The sequence below is a fragment of the Xiphophorus couchianus genome, chromosome 10 (genome assembly GCF_001444195.1).
Source record: "Xiphophorus couchianus chromosome 10, X_couchianus-1.0, whole genome shotgun sequence".
Lineage (NCBI taxonomy): Eukaryota > Metazoa > Chordata > Actinopteri > Cyprinodontiformes > Poeciliidae > Xiphophorus > Xiphophorus couchianus.
In genome coordinates, this window is record NC_040237.1 from 15918157 (window position 1) to 15939219 (window position 21063).

Sequence of the window (21063 nt, forward strand, 5' to 3'; positions counted from 1 at the left end):
GTTTTGCCAGTGACGGAGCCTAAAAAGGGCAATTTTATCAGACAAGCTGCTCACCAATATATCTATCTGGGAAAAAAAACAAAACAAAAAAAAGCTCAAAACCAAGAGATTCTCAAATTACAGGAACTACGAGCTAACAGCAGAAGATGGATGTGTAAAAATAGGAAAAACAGCGGAGACAAAAACTGTAAAGCACAGTTTCTGGGAGGATGGGAGCCTACAGAAGCCAAAAATAGCGAAGATATATATAAAAAAAAACTCAAGCAGGAAAGTAGGAAAAATCTTCAGGAAAGACTTTAAAACTGCTAAAGTGCAAACTGTTTAATTGAAAAAAAAGCCTTACATGTAAATTTCTCAGACCATGTTTCATAAAGGAGAGTCATTGAAGGCACACAACCTCCAATCTCCATTTTAAAGGGTAAATAATTTGCACCATCTGTGTGAATAACTGACCAATGCCAATCTCATGGGGGGTTTAAATGTACATAAAGTAGTGTTTGAGTTATCCACTGACATGTTTTTGAGATTGGAGTCATTTTGACAGTTGGTCCTCGACTAATTTTCTTCCTTGACTAGTTTTGACCGCTCAGGTCCCATAATCTGGATTTATACTAAATGAAGATGATAAGGGCGTTATCTACCCAGTAACCTATTAACTGTGTTTCATCTTTTAAGAGAAACCAACTTCAAAAATCACAAACTATACCTTCATTCTGAACTCAGCAAGGAGTATTTTCCTGGATGACCTGGACTGAGCAACCCGAACTTCAGAGTCGAGGTCTGGTCTATTAACAATGTTTTATCCATATATGAAGATAAAGACAGTGAAAACAAATAAACCGCCATTTAACAAGGTACTACAAAAAATAATCCAACCATATACTGTAGAAAGCTAACAATAAATCAAGTCTTCCAAAAAATACCAAATCAGCCCTCAAAAAATACAACTAACTGACATTTCCAAAAGCCGAACAAATCCTTTACGCTTCAATTTTGGGAATAAAGCAATAAATTGACTGCTTTAAATATCTCAACTCATCCTTTATGCAAATTGTAATCCAAACAATCCATTACAAACATTAACAACCAAAAAAAACTGAAGAAAAAAGACCCGACCAGTCAGAAGACAAACTAATTAACGACCCAAAAAGCAATAATTTATGTTATGTAAAATACACAACAAACCAAGCAGTCAACCACTCCACACATCCAAACAACCAGAGCAATCAATTAGACCAATCATCTAACCAAGCAGCTATGCCGGATGATCAGCTGCAGATGACAGTGACAGAGAGCTCAGAGTTCCCATCCGTCCTAATGGAGACAAGCTGTTTTCTGCTGCACTAATTAAACGCTGTGTTTATCCAAACTAATTGTTCTCTCTGCTCCAATAATTGAAAATTAGTGACAAATTTGCCGTCTGTGGGGACAAACACCCAGTGGTTGGTGAGCACTCAGAAAGTACAAACAATATGATGATTGCTAGGGATAAAAACCAACCATTATTGGTAAAATATATACACTGTCAAGTGTTTTTATGGGTAATTTATTGGGAGTAATAATAAAAAATCATAAACGCTTCATAACAGAAAAAAAAAAAGCCAACATAAAGCAACCTAATTGCATATCTGTATTTAGCGCGACGCTTAACAGCAGTTATGGTCCAACAACAGGGAAGCGATGGAAGTGTCCCATCAGACCGTCAGTTCCCGGAATCACACAGAAAAAAATCTTGTATAAGCTCCCTGGGCTCAGAAGCTGGTCGCTGGGATGTTGATAGAAGTATATACAGAACTATGGAAGGTGTGGTTTTATCCTTACATTCCTTTGTTTCCTTACTTGTGAAGCCAGAGAACGGTTCTTACAACATTCACATGAATTCACCAGCTATAAAATCGGATTTATAGAGTGGTTTAGAGTCAAAAAGTTAAAGATTCGTATCAAAACAAGCAAATGAAGGACCAGCACTAAAGCCACTCAAACTCAACTTTACACTCCTTATACAAACTAATAAATGATTCCATCAGAAGTCAAAACACAAACATTTCTCATTCAATCTTGTAGAAACACACATAAATCCACGGTACGAACGCTTTCTGCTTCTGGTTTGAGCTGTGCTGCAGCAGAATCTGTGGGTTAGCTCTGAATCTCTGTGGTTGCCGTATAGGCAGCCAGTCGTCTGTTGGCCACATACGCCAAGGCGGCCGTCAGCCTGACCAAGCAGATTGATGTGCACCCAAGTAACCGGGTCACTCAGGTAACTGGAGAAGGCTTGATGGTTCTTCCAGAGAATGACCAAACCACAGTTTCAGAGGACACAGCTCAGTCTGGGAGTTCAGACTAAGAAACTGCTCTGATATTATCATTAAGAAGATATACAGTAGTTTCAGATGTGTCTCAGATGGACACCTAGAGACACAAATAGCCTACGGTGTATCTCCCCTACTTTCCTGTTTTAATACACATGTATTAACTAAATCTGTTCTTTGTCTATTTCCTACATTTTCTGACATCAAAGACTTGTAGATGCTGTCAGGGTTAGAGGTCATATTTGTGTGGTCAACTTCAGATTTACTAGTGTATGCTTTGTCTGTCATTCATCTCAGACTGAGCAATGGTGTTCCACTGGGTCCTGAACTGAGCCCTTCTCTTTTCTATACATAATAATAATAATCAATTTTATTTATAAAGCCCTTTATATCTCCAACTGAAATCTCAAAGGGTTCATTCACATTATGGTGTCAGCGCACTTTCGACAACGGTCTGTCTTTTAATGTACTTCTCATTGTTCTAAAACACAAAAATGTTGTCCCAAAATCTATTCCAAAGCAATACCCAGCTAGTTTTACCTGGGCAAGCCTGCATTTTAAATTTGTTTGACATTATTAACTGGCAGAGTCTCAACTTACATCTTTGTACTGAGACCAACCAACTAGAAAATGGTTTCCAAAAACATCTGAACTGACCAGGTAAATGTCAGCCCCTTGATTAGTTTGATTAGTACAGAGGGTCTGGAACCTTGGCTACTGAGAAGCGACTGCTTGCTCCAGGTATGGATCCGATTTCACCCACTTACTAATGTTTGGCTGTGATGTATGATATGGACCAGCTACGCCGTGAAGCTAACCGGAAATCACGTGCGCAGTCCCCCACTGCAAAGACAGAAGTGCAGAGCTGAACGACATCTTTGCCAGGTCTTCAAAAGGTCTCCTGCTCCGACATTAACTGCTAAATATTTGGAAGTGTGGCCAACATGGACTGAATGACTTTGTAGTGCCTGTAGTGCCATTGCCAAGACTACAGCTCTAAAACAGCTCAGAAAATCAACGCCGTTCACAACTTATCCTTCTGATCACTGATTGGCCTTGTTGAAATTCTGCTACGGAAATCAAACTCAATGGGAGAAATTTCAAATGGAGCACTGAAAGGAGATGAGAATTAAGTGGTATAGCGTAGCAAGGCAACGCAAAGGCTACTTCTGGACAGGAATAGGTGGCAGTGCATTTTATAATCGGGAGGGGAGTTTCCTTTTGGAAAACGCTACATGTAGATATTTGGAGAATGTTTGAAAGGACTGCTTATTATTTCCATGCAATAGCAGTTTTTATAGGTTTGCACTTTTAGCCATTTACGTTATATATTGACCATGCTTTCACAAAATCCGATTTACTCATCATGGTGTTTACAAAAACTTTTGAAATACTTGGTGATGTCATTTTACATTTTATTCTCTGAAAACAAAATCTCTGGACAACACCCACAGTATAAATCTAAGTAACACCACTTGTCAAAGAAAAAATGTATAGCCATTTTTGCTGCATATTGCATAATTCAGGGGTGAAGATGGCCAGACTGCAGCCTTCCTCTCTCTCTGAACTGCCAGTTCTGGTAGCTTCAGGTGGGTGGTTTAATGGGTTCGTGGCTGAAAGTCAATGCTTCAGCGGCGGAAATCAAACAAAGCTGTGATTTATGGGAGCATTAGGGTTTTCCTATTCACAACTCAATAAAACACAAGGGCATTTTGAACCAGTAAATCTATAATTGGGATGCTTATTGCTCCATGCCGTTTGTGAGATTTCAAAGAAATCTTTAGCAGCCGAATTTAAAATTGATCCTTATTGTCTTTGCAGATGTGCTGCTTTTTCAAAAACAGGAAAATGAAACACGGCCAGGACAGAAAAGCAGCAGCTCTGAACGTTGTTTACTGTTGTGTTCATCTTTTACAGACGGCTGCAGGTAGCGGGCTGACCATGATGTCGGGCTTTTCTTTTGTGTTTAAGTTCTTGAACAAAGATTCCTCATTAAAAACAGACTTCACACTGAGTTGTTTACTCACGCCAGTGTAAGTGCCGTCTCGGCCTCACTTCCTTTCACTTTCTCTCCTCTTGGCAGCTCTTTCCAATTGTCACTTCTCTTACTCATGAGTAATTTGCACTTTCGGCGAGGATGAATGACTAACTCTCACACATACAGTTTGTTGACGCTTCTCTATCAGTGTCTGGATTCATTTCAGCAACGCATACTTCAAGTTCCACAGTTTACTTTAAAAACATCTCTCTGCCCATATATTCATGTTGACTGTATATGCTAATGTCGTGAAATAGTGTTTGCTCCCTAACAGATTTATTCCGTCTGTTTTTCTTTTTTTTGATAATAGGTCAGTTACGTTGTAAGGTTAGAAAGCATCACCAGTATTTTTCAGCTCATGCCATAGCATCTCATTCAAATTTAAGTCTGAACTTAAAGGTGTGAGTAGCTACTGGACTTTTACCATGAAGGTAACTAATCAAAGTTAATTCATGATTTAAAAGGAAGCATTATGCATTGTCCAGGAATACAGTGCCATTTTATGGCACAATCAAGAAACTGCATTACCTTCAGTTAGAAAAATGCAGCATATGACAAATGAAGTGAAATAAATTTTATTTTGTAATTTGACACCTTGAAAGTAGACTTTTGTCTCTTTAAGAAACTCCTGCTCTTTCTGAAGCTCCGCCTTCAGGACGTCATCACCCTTTCACAACGTTTTTACCAGCGTTGCATTGAGAAATGTCTACTATAATGAGCTCAGCAGATGTGCAGTTCCACCAGGTGTTTGCTAATTGCTGCTGGCTAGTCTGAAGGAGCTGAATAGAGGAGTCACGGGGGAGGGCTGCTCGGTGAGGCAGAAGCCTGGAAACTAGAGATTTGAGGAGAAGCTCCGTCCTCGAAGGCGGAGCTAGGTCCACGCAGGCGTTTTGCACAGCCGAATGGTTGCCACGGAGTTCAAAGGATTTCTCAAACATGCATGAAAGAATCAAGGCAACACTCCAGGTATGTTTTTGATGAGGGAACATCATAGCATGATGTAAAGCTTAAAAAAAGTGTTATTTTACATAACACAGCCTCTTTAAGACTTTCACATAGGACCTAGTTGGTTAGCTAGCTTTTTAGCATTTAGCCTTCCTCAATAAAATCATCATTTTGAGAGATGTTTATCTAGTTATCTTTCACTTAAAAGTGTAAGAATAGGGCTTAAAGTTTAATGTAACAAAACATGAGCCTAATAATTAAGACCAACATTTCACAGGATTTTTTATGTCGATCTTAAGAACCTCTTGTCAGGAGGCCCTGCTGGGACTAGATCCACAGTAACAATAATCAAAATAAATCCCTTGCAAATAACACTAAGAGCTGAATGCAACAAAGACTTACAACCACAACAACAAAGCCCTACACCGCCTCACATGCCTCCATAACGACCAGCTCCAGCAGTAGTTGGACTGCGCTCATTAGAGCTGCTTGGTCTGCAGTTATGTAAGACGTCGTCCTGCCACTTAGTTTCCATCTTAGTAGCCGTGCAAGGTGGCAGGGGGGCAGGTCTCTGTTCCCAGGATCTAACAGATCAAACAATAAGACGTTCAACACTTAAATTATGTTGGAACTGTGCAGAAGAAGAAGTAAAACGGGGTGATAGTTCCTTTATATTTTAACATTATGATGTCATTACAGTACATTTTTCTCCATTCCAACATCTCATAAAACCTTGCGTGCAAAGTTTGCTGTTGTATAGTGTATTTGCATTTGTCATCTTCAAAACTGAAGAATATATTGTAGAACAGAATTATAGCATGAAAAAGATATTTTTAGAACAAGTTTTAACCTGATATGACTCGTTTTCTGTTGCAGATCTTAACACTGCAAAAACAAAATCTTAGGTATTTTTGGTCTAGTTTCTAGTGAAAATATCTCAGCACACTTGAAATAAAATCAAATGTGGGCGTGCCGTGGTGGCGTAGGGGTTAGCGTGACCCGTATTTGGAGGCCTTGAGTCCTCGACGCGGCCGTCGTGGGTTCGACTCCCGGACCCGACGATATTTGCCGCATGTCTTCCTCCCTGTTTCCTGTCAGCCTACTGTCACATAAGGGACACTAGAGCCCACAAAAGACCCCCTGGAGGGGTAAAAAAAAAAAAAAAATCAAATCAAATGTAAGACTTTTAAAGGCCCCATTAGACCTGCATCACAACAGAAATGTACAAAGAAAATGCAGGGGACCGAAACTGACATTTTTGTGGCTCTTGGTGGCAGATTTGTGCTTCTCACATGGCACTTGGCTCTAGCAACCAAGTATTAGAAGCTTGTTAGCAGTAGCCGTAACCGCCTCGGGTCTCAGAACACAGTGAGTGAAGATGTCTGCGGACGACTCAAACATACGCCTGGTACAGAAGGCGAGTGAGAAAAATCCTTCATAGAAGGTATGAGATTAAACAGCTGTTTAAGCAGCCAAAACAAAATGTAAAACCTGTAAGTAACGTTGATAAGGCCAACTAGCGTCCTCTTTATTGAACTTAAGAAATTTTAAGACTTTCATTTTAGATAAATTAATTCAAGACGTTTTAAGGATGCACAGGCACCACAAGGCAACAATTTAGACCTCAAATAGAGAAATGTTTACTTTCTCTTCTATTGTTGTGAAGATTTCATTTTAGTGGTCTGTGTGAAACATCCAACAGCAGATGGCTCCTTGTCATAGCAGAAAAAGAGATCCCCTTGCAAATCCCCTTTTTTTAAACTAATAATGTCCTTTCATTTTTTTCAAATGATGCCTGTTTTTTTTTTGTAATTCAATGTGATTGATTTATTGTGGTGAACAAAGGTTTGTGTCGCTGTTGCTTTCAATGATGCCTGTTCACCATCGAAGGACGGCGAATCAGATTCATTGATAAATCTATAAACATTTTCATAAATCTGGTGGGGAAAAAAAGGGAAATGAACATTTCTCCTTGTGCGTACATTGTTTTAGTCATAAAAGTACACAGAGTTTTAATGCATCTGGGTTTTGGACTAGGAGGACTGTGCCTCAGCCAATTTTGGAGGCATCATACTTGGACTGAGTTATTAGCTTTGCTTTTGGCTGAATTCGAGTCATTTTAGGGCCAAACTTCTTTTATGAGCTGACTTTTGATTCTGTTTAGATGGATCAGACATTTCTAATGAAGGAGTGGAAGGATCAAACTGGCGTATAGTGATAGAAAGTGCATTTTGTCTTTCGTTCCTTCCATTTTAGGAACATAAAAAAAGGGACGATTGAAGTATGAGGTGGAGCCTGTGAGAATGACTTCTTTTCGAAAGTGCACTTCTGGAGACTTTCCGTCAGAGTGATGTAAAACATTTTAGTCCCTGGAAGACCTCTTATGAATTATAGCATCTCACAGTAGATCCTAAAGAACACCAGTTGTACACAGCCTCTCTCAATGACAACAAGACATACTGTATTTGCATTCTACCACCAAACTGGTTTTACCCAATCAGAGCCATGCTAGAGCTTATAGGAAACCTGGAGCTGGGGGAAAAAAATTTGAATTTGAAACATTAAATATTGTTAATCTCTTCCATTAATTACAAAGAATTAGGAACTGATAATAGCCGAGTTGCATCATGCTGAGTTGTAATGAAACAGAGTATGTACTGGTGACATTTTTTTATGCTACTGTCTGAATAGCGCTGAATGCAAATTATAATCAAAGTCAAGATGATCAAAGTTTTTTTGTAAAGCACAAAAAAACATATTGCGGTGGCAAAAAATAAAGAGAAGTAGTGGAAAGTTCCTGTTCAGAGTAGAATGATCAACGTTCTAGTGATGAGCAATCAAAGGCAACTCCAAACAAATGGGGTTTCAACCTTGATTTAAAGAAAGTGTTTCAGCAGTTTTGCAAGTTTTCTAGAAATTCACTTCAAAGAATGGCAAAGGAGTTCTAGCTTTATACTTTATTAAAAATACAACGTCTAAAATTACATGTTTATTAGAATTGCAGCAATTGTACCATTATTATAATTACGACAAACTTTTTGAATGTTTTCACCAGTCTTTGAGATTGGGGGGGGTTTGCCATCCCCCTAATCTTTGGACTCCTCTTTGGACTCTGTCTGGGCAACCAAAAAACCTTCTGAGAACCTCCATCCATTCGATTTATCCAGTCCCCATGTCCAGCGGTCTTTGGGCGAAAGGTGTGGTGCACCCTACCCAGGTTGCCAGTCCAGACATATAGTGCTTTATTATTTAAAATCTAAAGCCTTAGGGGATATTTGGCTCACCTGTAATCAGTTATAACCCTAGTAGGGTACACCAACAGTACCACAGGGACAAAACCCATGTCTCACTTTCCACACAATTTACAATTGTGCACTGCTATGTGTCGATATCTCCTATGATCTTCCAACATGACAAAATGTGAAACGGTTTGAAAACTTTTGCAAGCAACTCGCACACACAAGTCACATCACCTGGAGAGAAACGCAAACTCACGACTAAAGTCACTAAAAACAGTCTCACTAGACTTGACTAGACGACCTCTTCGTCAAAACCTTTCGGGTACATAAGCAGAGCTCATCTGAGCCTCTTGGCCAGCTAAAGCAGAAATATACTTCACAGAGAAAATCTGGAAAACGTACACACAGCTTGTAGCCCCTTAAACGCACCCTTCACCTACGTTGAGAGAAGTTCAGAATTAAAAACCGAGATCAAACTCGACGAGGTTTTAAAAGTCTCAGAGGAGCTGAGAGAGGGGGTACGGGGCGCAGCAGCAGCACAGAGGGAGGGTGTTAAAGTAAAGTTTTTGGCGAGTAAACTCCTGCTTTCTCAAGTCTTAAAAATGCTCTCTGAAATCCCACTCGGCTCTCCAACTGAGCCTATGCTTTATTTTCTCCCTTTTTTCTTCCCGCTCGCTCCTGCTCTTTTCCCCCCCTCCTTTTCTCCTTGTTCTTCCTCCTTCACTAGGTTTGGAGGCTGTCAAAGATGGCACACACACACACACACACGCCCCTTGGCTCTTTAGCATTTCTAACCCAGCGGAAGAAAGAAAGAAAGAAAGAAAAAATGGTAACGGGTAAAGGGGTGGGGGGGAAGTGGCAAGAAAAGATGAGGGGAGGGCCAGAAGACATATTCTGCTGAGTAAGTAAGTAAGTGTTTGCTTCAACCTTCATTACCTGAAATCCACAGCAGAGCCTTGAGCTGCAGAGCAACCTGAGCCTCTGCTTTGCAGATATACCACAGCAAAGGTTTCCATTCCTCTTTTCACACTCAAGACATTTTACTGGGATTTCACACAATAGAACAGAAAATAGTGCATAATTATGAAGTGGAAAAAAAATTTGTTTCCCAGGAAAAACGTTTGCCATGTAGAGCAATGTTCCCCCACCCAAATATTAGCATCCTACTGTCCTGTTGCATATCTCACTGCTACTACTGTTCACCTTATTTAACTGAACTGGTCATTAGCAAGTGTCTGTAGAGTTGACATGTTGAAGAGTCATTAGCATCAAGTGTGGCAGAGCAGGAAACATGAAGAAAAATAACCCTACACACACGGTGACAACATTATGTGTCACTCCTGGTGGTTCGGTAGATTAGGGAACACACTTTCACACTGCACTGTGTCAAACAAACCAAACCCTTTGAAAAACCTGTTCCCTTCCTCGTCTGTGGTGGTGCTGAATAAAGAGCTATTGAAGGAAGCAACACAAAAACCTCTGAACAAGACACTGAGCACAACTTTCTTCTTCATAAAATGTAAACAACAATGGAGTGGCGTCAGATTTTAGCGGTTGTAGGATTTGTCTAGTCTTTGGTAAAAGCTCTATCACCAGCTCTAGACCCATACATTTGTTTTGGTTGTATTTACCCAGAATTCACTGAACTATAGTTGGCTTCCTGATTTTGGAGTGCACTTCGGTCTGCTTGGCATTCATATGCATATGAACCGCACCAGAGTTCACTTTGTAGGCGGACAAGAGTTCACACTTGTCAGAGTGCGATTGTGCGTTCACACCTCCCCGAATAAACCACACTTTCTACGCAAAAAAACTAAAGTGGACTAAGTAGGACAGATGTGAATGCACTCTTAATAAAGTGCAATGAGTTATATGTTTAATATGTAAAAATGTATGGTATGAATGGTTTTGCAAAGTTCAGCATAAAAGAGTGTGAACTAGAACCAATCGAAAAACAAAGCCAGGAGCAAATTTAACTCAAACCAACCCACACCCTTGGGAGTTAGACTTTTACGTGACGACAAACACTTCCCCTGACCAGGTGTCCTCCCTCTCTGTTGTGCGCTCTGTAATCCTCGGCTCAGATCACTGTGAGCAAAAGGATACAGAGCACAGGACTTGTTGCCAAAGTCCCCTCTTCCTCCTCCGTCTTGGCACGACATCCAGTTCCCCGCCAGTGAGGAGACACCTACAGGAGTCCTGTGGAAGTGTGTGTGTATGCGTGTGTATGTGAGAAAAGAGCTGGTTACACAACCTCGCTCTCGCTCTCTTTATCATCCACAGATTCTGCAGGAATCGTTGGCAAAACCAGCACACAGGCAACGTGTTGGGCAAAACATCACTCAAAGCACGCACCCCTGGGGGTCTTCAATTAGACTCTAAATACCTCACCAAGCATCGAGGGGTCTTAATTACTTCAGACTGTTGAGAAAGACAGCGGACCAGCTCAAGCCGAGGGCTTACCGAGAATATGCCTGTTTAGAATAGACTCTAAAGCCTGAAGTCAGAGGGGCTTTCCTGTGCTGTTGGTCTAGAGCTACAGACAGAAGAAGCCCTTTCTGTGCATAAGAACTGGCTGCTGCTGCTACTGGTGTGCTGCGGATGTATTTATAGCTGGGGGCGAGCGACTACTGCAGGATTAATTCTTGAAGAAGAGAGCGCCGAGAGGCAGAGGCAGCAAAGGTCCACGGATCAAGTGGGGAAGAGTTAAAAATATAGCTGAGGCTGCATGTATTTGCTCTCTTGGAAACAAAGCGTTGGTTCGCAAACAGACCAGGGTGAACAAACATTCAAGACTCAAGAGACCCATCGATCAGCGTTACGAGTTATAAAATCAACGACCTTTTCCTAAGTCAGCAAAGAAAGGCATTAAAGGCCAAACTGGAAGAGGTGAAGTGTCAATGCAAGGAACGCCAGAGCAAACACGAGTTTGTATTACTGGCCTTATTAGGGAATCATATTCATTTCTTTTTACTGTGCAACTCAAACTGAAACTCAATAGACACCTTAACCTTCAACCTGACCGAGGACCCAAAACTGACAGTGCAACTCAATCAGGACCAGGTTTGGTCCTCAAAAGATGGACTAGTTTTCAAAAAGTTAGAGGACTGTAACAGCAGGAGTAAACAAGACACAGACTCCCATCTCTCAGAGACACGCTCCAGTTAATTGTGGGAGCTTCCAAGGTGGTCCCAGACCAGAAGGAATAAACAGTCCCTTCAGAGACTTCTGAGTGGGAGGCACCCCAACAACCAAGGACGTGAGGAGGACCAGGGTACTGGATCCTGATCAGTTGCCCAAACCATTGAATCAGTTTCAAGAAATTTTATGGAAATAGCAAGGGTTATCTAGAAATCACTGTAGAGTCAAAATGTACCATCAGTTTCTTATGTTTATCTTAGAAGGGGACGAGATGGCTTTGTTTGCAGCAATAGAGGTAAAGCAATCATAAAACTAAAGGAGAAGAAACTAAATTACAATGTAGAATCAAATTATGAGAGTTGTTGAATCATAAAAAACATTTTACAAGACAAGAGGTTAGATTTATGTCCGGTCATACAGAATCCCAAGAGTCACAATCCATCCAACTCTAGCTGTCAATAGGCAAGTGCAAGGCTATTCCTTAAACAGGTTCACTAGTCTACTACAAGGTTCTCATTCATTCCAGTAAAGTCCAGTCCAATATTTTCAGATTTAGAACAACTAAATAATCTACAGTCTATTCTAATTCTAACACAATAGAAGCCTGCTTTAGATAATAATTTCATTAGATTAGCCATTGCCTTCCTACGTCATTCCGTTCGACTCTCATCCCCCTTTGGTACCTTGGTTGAATTTCAACTGGGCCAATCACCGAACAGAAGGAGAAGTTGTGAACGATGACAATGATGTTATTTTCTGTTTTAGAACCGTAGTCTACCTAAGGTAGATTACGGTACCTGGAAATGGCACCTGAGGAAATGGATGAGATTATTCAGTCCCTGTAGGCCACGCTACCAAATGTTGAGCAATTACAACCGAAGCAAAGAAATGCTTAAGACATTTTAATGCTGGGAAAGATGTTATGACCGAATTCCTCACAGGGTTGTTTACAGCATACGCAATTGCCAGCAAGCTTCATCGAGTAGACGCAATACACATGTTACAGCCAAACGTCAGCAACTGGGTAAAATCAGATCCAGTCGTTTCAAACTTCCACAAGGTCCACACTTCCAGCAAGCAATAGTTTCTCAATAGCCAACGGTCCAGATCCTGCGTACAAAGCAAAGCGTAGAACAATGGGCTAGTTTTTACAAGGCTAATCGTTTTATGTCTAATGGTAAAAAACTGTCCAAGAAATCGCAGCAAACTGCATCTAATCATCGCAGCAATCACTCAACAGGAACAAACACAAAGTGACACTGAAGAGACTTAACTACCTTTTAGCAGGAAGAAACTTAAAGCAACCAGGCTTAGGATATACCAAAACTGGTAGGTTGCTAGGAGTACGGGAAGGGGAATTGGTCAAGTAGGGTGCCATTGAAATTCAACCAAACCTGACAGAGTCAAGAAAAGTTTAGTTATCCCCACATGCATGTATTACCTAGCTAATTAAGACAATATTTCATGTCTTTATCAAACATTATTTTGAAGTAGTAACTGACCTGGGGACAACTTTAGCAACCACACACACTGTAAAGATACAGTACATTCACATGATAGGTTTCAGTAGAAATCTCTTGGAGTTAAAAATCCCTAATTTCTAACTAATGTGACTAAAAACCCAAATCTGAAGTAATCTATATCCTTAATAAGACTGCATTGTACTGTCCATACACAGGGCTCTCTGTGGGGAGGCTGGACCAACAAATTAAATGTTTGAGAATCCCAGACTTGGATAATAGTATCATAGATTGTCTCTACTCCCCGCGGAGGCCACTGGGCTCTCATGTAAGACCTTTAAAGATTTGACATTTGCAGACATGGAAATCAGCTGTGATCAGTGCCAGACTGAGCCAGATCATAAAGAACAGGGGGAGCGGGGGGGGTGAATGGAGAGGGCAAGGGAAGGGAAATGAAGTCTGGGAGTGAGAGTATCAAGTGCGAACGTCAGCGTTGTGGACAACGTTCCTGGAGGAATTTGAGGAGGACAGCTTGACTGTGTCTCAATTAAAGCAGTGACAAATGAGGAAAGACGAGCGGGGGGCGGGAGGGAAGAAAGTGAGATGTAAAGCAGGAGACGAGGCAGAGGGGATGGGATGGATGGATGAAGTGATGGATGTATGGGCAGGACAGCGGAGGTGTGGGAGGGAGGCAGACAGGAACGAGAGGAACAGAGGTAATCTGAGGGACAACAGGGCAGCTGTCTGAAACCTTCAGCACAAAGAATTATCAACCAAGGTAACGGCTCTGTGACGCTAAATAACTCCAGTAGTGGAAACTGATTTGATCCAATATGGACTTTGGACCAGATACCATCATCATCCAACGATTGGATCCTCCTCCAGCGATGGCTGAAAGGTCTATCTACTGATCCGGAAGAAGTGGTTCTCCATTGCGTTCATCTGCACAACCTTCTTCAGGAATGTCGACTGAAATGTAGCTAATCTTTCAAGCAATACCTGCGCAGGATATGTAGAATTTATAAATGCTCAGGGTCACTGGGACGGTTACTGCTACGCAGGAACAGAATATTTTTAAACACCCACTTTCTTTTAGCCACTAACATTTATCATATAGTCAGTTTAATGAAAGAAATGATTGTAGTTTGCTGTACGGAGAATAAAGAAAGAGGCCTAACCTTCTCCCACCTATAATAAATGTATTCATTAAGTTCATTTTAGTATTAATAATAGATAGTTTATATCATTTTAGAAGCAGAAGGATGCCTTTCTATTTGAAATAAATGCCACTGGATCGTTTTACATGCTTATGTTTAAAATTTGTGTAAATATCAGGGTTTTTTTCAAAGAAAGGATACCACAACTACAGTTCATAGTGTATAGTTTGCACTCAACAGGAAAACTTTGACATAATACATCAGACTTTAAAAGGCAGCAAAAACATAAACAGCAGCTGCTTTTACCAGTCATAGTAATGGTGCTAAAATGCAAATAAAAAGGATTAAAAAAAGGTTTTTAAAAATCCTACAATTGTATGAAAAATATTCCAGTCTTATTTTATTTATTTTTTTGTCCATCACTAAATCTTTAGGTGAAAGGGTTCTGGATTAGAAAATGTGAGCATCTCCTAGATATTTAAATGTATACATGTGAATTATCTTAGTTTCCAACTATGAACAAAGAAAAACAATCTCAAGTGGCTCTTTCTTCTTTGCAGGCCTGTACGCGTATGAATCAATAACACACCTTGGCAACAGAAACGATTCAATAAGCCTGTGTGTCTTCGATGGTCGCTATTAACCCCAAGGAAAGGCTCAATAAACAAGCGGGGCAGGTATCAGTGATCTAATTATAACAGCCGCGCGCTGCGGGAACTGTCACAGGAAGTCAGAGGGTTTTCTTCCATGACACTCGTTAAGAGTAATCAGCTGGAGGTTCTGAGGAGCGGTAGCACAGGAGAGCATGACCGGAGGGCCAAGGTGTGTGCACACATTAGGCCTGAGCTGACTGGGGCTTTTGCAATGGTACATTTGGGATCCCCAAGTTTTGGCGGCTCAAAACAGGGATTTACTGATTTTAATAAATGGGTGATTTGCAAAAGCTGTTTTTAAAAAAATACATATATATACAGTATATATTTCCAGTAAAATGCAATCCCACATCCCTGTGAGGCTATTTGTGAACCAACACAATATTTTGAAACAATAGTGTCTTACTGCTAACATAAGCCTTGATCCTCAGAATCAAGGGCTCAATCAAAAGGAAACGCTAGCATGTTTTATATGTATGTTAAGCACCTAGCACAGCTGATATAGCCATTGTAGTCCAATTGAAAGTTTATTGGTTTGTTTTTATGGAATCAGACATTTCTGGAACTTCGGCTCAGTTCACCTTTAGTCAGTTTATACCCTTCATTTCCTTCCCCCATTTGGTTTAACTCCATTACTGGAATGGATTATCACAAAGTCTAATCGAAAAGACCTGCAGTCCATTCTCATTAGAAACAACAAACAAAAAAAATTATTTTGAAGAAACAGCATTGTCGTGTAAACAGAGGCGAAAAACAGTTTGGAGTCAAAATCAATCTATTGTGACATGAAAACATTAAAAAAAACATATGTCCCAAAACTGTCTCTTTCCCCAGGGGACTGCATCCTATTACATTTGCCCCTGCATATGAGCGAGACTGCAACTCCAACAAACCCATCTACACCACGCTGACCACGACTCCAGGCGGAGCACACACAATCACACACACTCCGCTGGTGGTTCCACCACCTTGGAAGCGATGGGACCAAGTTGAGAAGAAGTTTCTTACCTTCCGCAGGTGCGACTGAGCAGACTTGGGTCTGTTGTTCTAAATTTAAAACAGAAAAGGATATGGGTTGCACACCATTTTGAGACACCAACTCCGGGGGCGCGTGGTTTGTTTCAGGTAGAAGAAGACCACGGGGGCCAGCGTGGGGTAGGGCAGGCTCTCCCCGCCGCCCTGCGTCGAACCCTCGTCCCCGGCCACAGAGATCCCGTCGGGCGCCGGAGACCCCGGCTCCATCACCAGCTCGCCGCCACCGCCGCCGCCACACTCCACGGCTCCCGTTGCCAGCCCGGACAGGTCGTTCAGCCGGATGAAAGTCCTTGGCAGAGAGGAGCGACCCTCTGAGCCCCTGGCGTCGGGGAGCGCGGAGACACTTCCCCCATCCTCGGCCATCACTCAGCTCCTGTGGTGATCAGGTGGTGGACGATTAAGTGTGAAATTTCAACCTACTGAGCCGACTTTATGAAATAAATAATAATAGCTTTGTTTTGTGTTTGCATAAAACTAGGCTTAAATGACCTAGTTTAATTTGTTAGCATTAGTCTTGTTAAACTAATGTGAATGTCTAACTGGATATAAAACTTAAATAAATTTACAGTCTGAATGTAAAGAAGGAACACAGATTACTTTAGAAGAGCTAAAAAAAAAAAAACATTTTGGAATTTTGGATATTAGTCGTTAAAATAATTTTAACCTAATTTAGTAGAAGATGTTTTTTTAATTAGCCAACAGCTCTTGTTTTTCCATCATCTGCAGGTCCAGGAGAGAGCAGTGAGACTGACATTACAACAAAATGACAGAATGCAAAGTGGGGAAAGCAAACACCAGCTAATAGCATATCAAGTAACATTGTGGCTACATATTTCAGTTTCCCAAGCAACATTTTCTTTTGAATATTTTAATGTGCGAGGGAAAAAGCAATGATAAATGAGCGAATAGAAGGGTTTTCTGTGAATCAGTAGAAGTTCTGTTCCACAGAAAAATCTGCAAATGCTGAACCGGAAATGGGTGGGGATTCACTGTATTACATCTAAAAAGTTTATTTTTAAGACTTTTGGTTGTAAAAGTTTGTTTCTGGACAAACTTTGTACACAGAAATAGCACTAATGCTAAAGTCGAACTTGCTAGCAAACTCAGCGCAATCCTGAATAGAACCGCGAATTTATCAAATCGCAGTCATTTGATAAATTCATTAGAAATATCTAATGTCATGCATTAGACATTTCACACAACTTCTTGGATTCAACATTTGATAGGTTACTAGCTTCATGTCAGGTAAAGACCCCTAAACTCATTCCAAGACCCTCATCTAAACCATTTTTGCAATAATTGTTAAGATTAAAGCAGCATGTTTTCCTAACATAGTGCAGGCTTAGTTGTCAGGGATAAAAAAAAATTATTTTGGAGAGTGTTAAATATTTTTTTCTTATTTATAATTATTTCAATGTTAATCAAGTATATTAGCTTCAAATGTGATATTGAACAATGATTTACATTCTCATTGGGAAGTTTATTTTGGTAATTGAAATTTTTCATGTCCACTATCCAAAGCATTTAAATGAATTTCTTTTGAGGAAGATTTAGTATAAAAAGAAAGGAGATTTACTTTCCACCTTCTCAGAAAAGTTTTCAACGGTTTAAAACTTTTCAGCAACAGCTTATGCCTACATCTACTTTGTCATTTCTTTTTAGCATAAACAAAATGAGGAGAAACAACAACAATAACAATTAGCAAAAACGTAATCAAATTTAGTAGCTAGTTATACTGCAAGCAAAAATTTTACCTTTTATTTTCAATGTATCTAGTCCACATGAGCTGCATATGCAAAGAATATTACAGGTAATCACTTTCTGCACCGACTTGGAGGCCCAGGAACCACAACAGTGCAGTTATGTTTGTGGGTTTTCTGTCACATCTGTCTCATTTCTTTCTCATTATGTTCCATTGAGCTTCAAATACAAGTTAAAGAAGTTAACGACCGAGAGAAAACATCAAACAGTATGAATAAAAGCGTTAGTTACATTTTTTTTTTGGTCCAATTCTTCTGAATCATTAGCCTAGCGTTACCTTAGCCTCGTTCAGGATCAGCGTTACCGGTATTGCCACCTGCTGGCATGGAATAGTTACTGCAGCAGTTTTGACTGAACGTGCAGACTGTACACAGAAACAGAGTCAATAAGGGTAGAAAAACATTTTAATAAAATATATATTCAAATAGTGTAGCCATGGCCTTGATTGAATAAGATTTTTACATAGAATTTTATTGTAGTTTGGAGTCGATGAGTTTGTTTAATTTCCATAATACTGACTCATAAAAACTGCATACAACTTGTAACACCAATTTTACTGCCTGCTACACAGAATTCATCTCCGCATAAAAAGCAAATTAGCCTAAAAAAATACTTTCAACAACTTCAATTCTCAACCACACAGTGGTTTGCTGAGAAATAATATTTTACTATGCAAATCTTTGCATCTTATTTTTTCTTAGGTCCCAGTTTACTTTGATCCGTTAGTTTGCAAAGAATAAACTAACAAAAGCATTGTTCTAACGGAACTAATTTGTCAGTTTTTTGGATATTATTGCGCTGCTTACCGAGCCTGTCAGTTCTGTCCGCGCTGCATTCCTTTTCAACAGAAACAAAGCACCGATCGCCCGCAGTCCGTATTATCCGCTCCTACACTTAAGCAGTATCCTCACAATAAAACCTCCCACCATGTGTTGATTTAATGTGATTATTTTCGCAAAGATATTCTGCTCGATTCTTTTCTCTCTCGCTCTCTCTCTCTTATATTTTCATTTTATCGTTATTTTACCTGTAATGGACTCTGTAGATGTGCCAAACGCGCTCTTTGTCATCACATGATCAGTTTCTGTCCGAGCCGTAAAGTCCGCACCAGCCTGGGGGAGAAAATAAACTCCATTTGCAAAAAAAAAAAAAAAAAAAAAAGATATATTAAACGAAGGAGAAGTAAACAGCGTGTTGAAGGAAGAAAAAAAAAAGGGAGAAACCAAACAAAAAGCGGAGACCCTTTCTCTTCTTGTGGGTTTGGTGCGTCAAGCGGAGCGTATATAGTTTCCAGGTGGTGCGCCGCGCCGCGCTCTGCTGCAGACGCGGTGCGCTCAGGCCCCGGTCTCTCCCCCTCCCGCGCCCCCCTGACCCTCCGCCGGCGCCTCTCCGGGAGCTCTCACCGACACCTCATGACCATCTCATGTGGAGAAAAAAAAAAAAAAAAAAAAAAAAAAAAAAAAAAACCCCAAAAAAATAAAAAAATCCCATTAAACCTTTTTTATTAGAATAATGACGCCGTGCGCAAACTTCCTTCTTCTCAAGACAAGCAGAGGAAAGCCTTCTTTACAAAAAAAAAACGAAACAAAACAGAGAGGAGAGAAATAACCAATCCCGGCTGGCTTTCCTCATTCGGGAAGAGAATCCAACACTTCCAGCCGCCGTTTTCCCTGCCCGCTGGTTCCTCAGTAGTTATGCATTCTTAAAAGATCCATGGAGATGCTGCTGCGCATCCTCGTCGCTGCGCACTGAAAACCTCGCGCCCCCCGAACCCCCCCGGCGCCCCCACCTCCTCTCCTCCTCCGCTGCTGCTGTTGCGCACATGAAAGACCGGGTGCTCCTGCTCTCGCGCTGGTCTGCTCCAGACTGCACCGCTCGGTTCCGTCCATCCGCGAGGCTCTCACAGCTGGATCATGATGAGAGAGAGAGACACACACAGAGAGGGAAAGAGAGAGAGATGGGGGAAGTAGCAGTGGTGGTGGTGGTGGGGTGTGTGGGTGTTCTCCAAAACTTCTCGCTCCCCCCTCCTCCGCCTCGGCGCGCGGACAGATCTGCGCCAATCGGAGCGCGCGGACGCTCGGAGCTCCCTCCTCTCCGGTCGGGCTGGGTTTGTTAGTTGAAGTTCGAGCCGGAGAGAGGGAAAGAGAAAGAGAGGGAAAGAGAGGTGAACGGCCGAAACAGCTGGAATCCTAATGTCCGCCGACAGCCAATGAGAAGCGAGGCAGTGACGGCATGCGAGGAGCGCCGCGGCGCGATTGGTGCAGAGGGATCTACGAAGGGAAAGTTTGAGGAGGAGGAGGAGGAGGAGGAGATGGGGGGAGAAGTTGCCGCACTTGGACAACGAGAACTTTAAACTGTCTGAAAGGTGGAAAAAGTTAAAGAAAACGTCTCGGGGTTGTTTTTATTCCTTCAGAAACAGGAAATTACCTCGAGTCAAAATCAAAACACACACACAAAAACAAACGGACTGATTTGTTTAACATTATTCACACCAGTTGAAACCTTCGTAAAACTTGATTTTTTGTTTCATGCTGAAAAGGAATGAATTTTCAGGGGCTCAGTAAGAGCAATATTCAGCAACAAAATTGTTTCGATTGAATTAATGATTTTATTTTATTTTTTTTTTTTCCAAAAAAAATTGTTATTCTTTGTAAGCCATTACTTACCTCAGAATAGCCAGCACGAGGCAAGCATCTGGTTCTATTTGTGCATAATTGTGAAGCGATAGCATAAAGTCACTCAGTTCATTTTGGACGTGACAGTGTCGTTTTTAAGCCTCGGCCCACTTTTTAAACGAGTTTTAGGTCTGGAGTTTTAAACTTCTGAATAGGTTTGCGAGCTATTATGATTCCATATTAGATTTGGTGCGGAGAAAAATAAAAGAAAGCTCATTTATTTGCTCACTTGTTCCAGTCGTGTGGGCCTCTACAGGGCTCTCTCTCACATGCACTGCACCTAGTGGCCACTAGAGGAAGTAGTTTCCCCAGGCTGTTTGCATCTCGCGCGCTCTCTCATACACACACGGTTAGATCCACAGCTGGTTTGCAAACTAAAACACCCCGAGGCAGAGCTGCTCTTTCTGCTTTTTTATGTGATAGAGGGATTTATAAACCCTGCTGCACACACACACACACACACACGCGCGCGCGCGCGCGCTTTTAATCAGTCATTTGGAAAATTATTCACTACGCAGCAGCAGTTTACTTTATTTTCATTACAGCGTATCGTCATTGATCCGACAGCGGCTGGGAGCGAATCGATGGCGAGGATCGATGTCTTTCTCATGGCGTCTGTTGCCACCGTGCTGTGGCGGATGTGAATCACC

At 41.1% G+C, this 21063-nt stretch overlaps 1 protein-coding gene across 15 annotated transcripts in view; it reads right to left on the reverse strand.

The window, feature by feature from the left end:
- Positions 1-19510, reverse strand: part of cacna1g (calcium channel, voltage-dependent, T type, alpha 1G subunit) — a 281034-nt gene extending 261524 nt beyond the window's left edge. For 11 of the 15 annotated variants that reach the window (XM_028029261.1, XM_028029253.1, XM_028029260.1 and 8 more), the window contains exons 1-2: positions 18766-19507; positions 16015-16350 (exon numbers count right to left, since the gene is read on the reverse strand). In XM_028029261.1, coding sequence (XP_027885062.1) covers positions 16015-16340 — 326 coding nt within the window. In that variant the 5' untranslated portion in view covers positions 16341-16350; positions 18766-19507. Of the gene's footprint in view, positions 1-16014; positions 16351-18765 lie in introns of those variants that run through there. The other 4 variants (XM_028029258.1, XM_028029259.1, XM_028029246.1 and 1 more) reach the window with 3 other exon arrangements.
- Positions 19511-21063: the final 1553 nt, after the last annotated feature.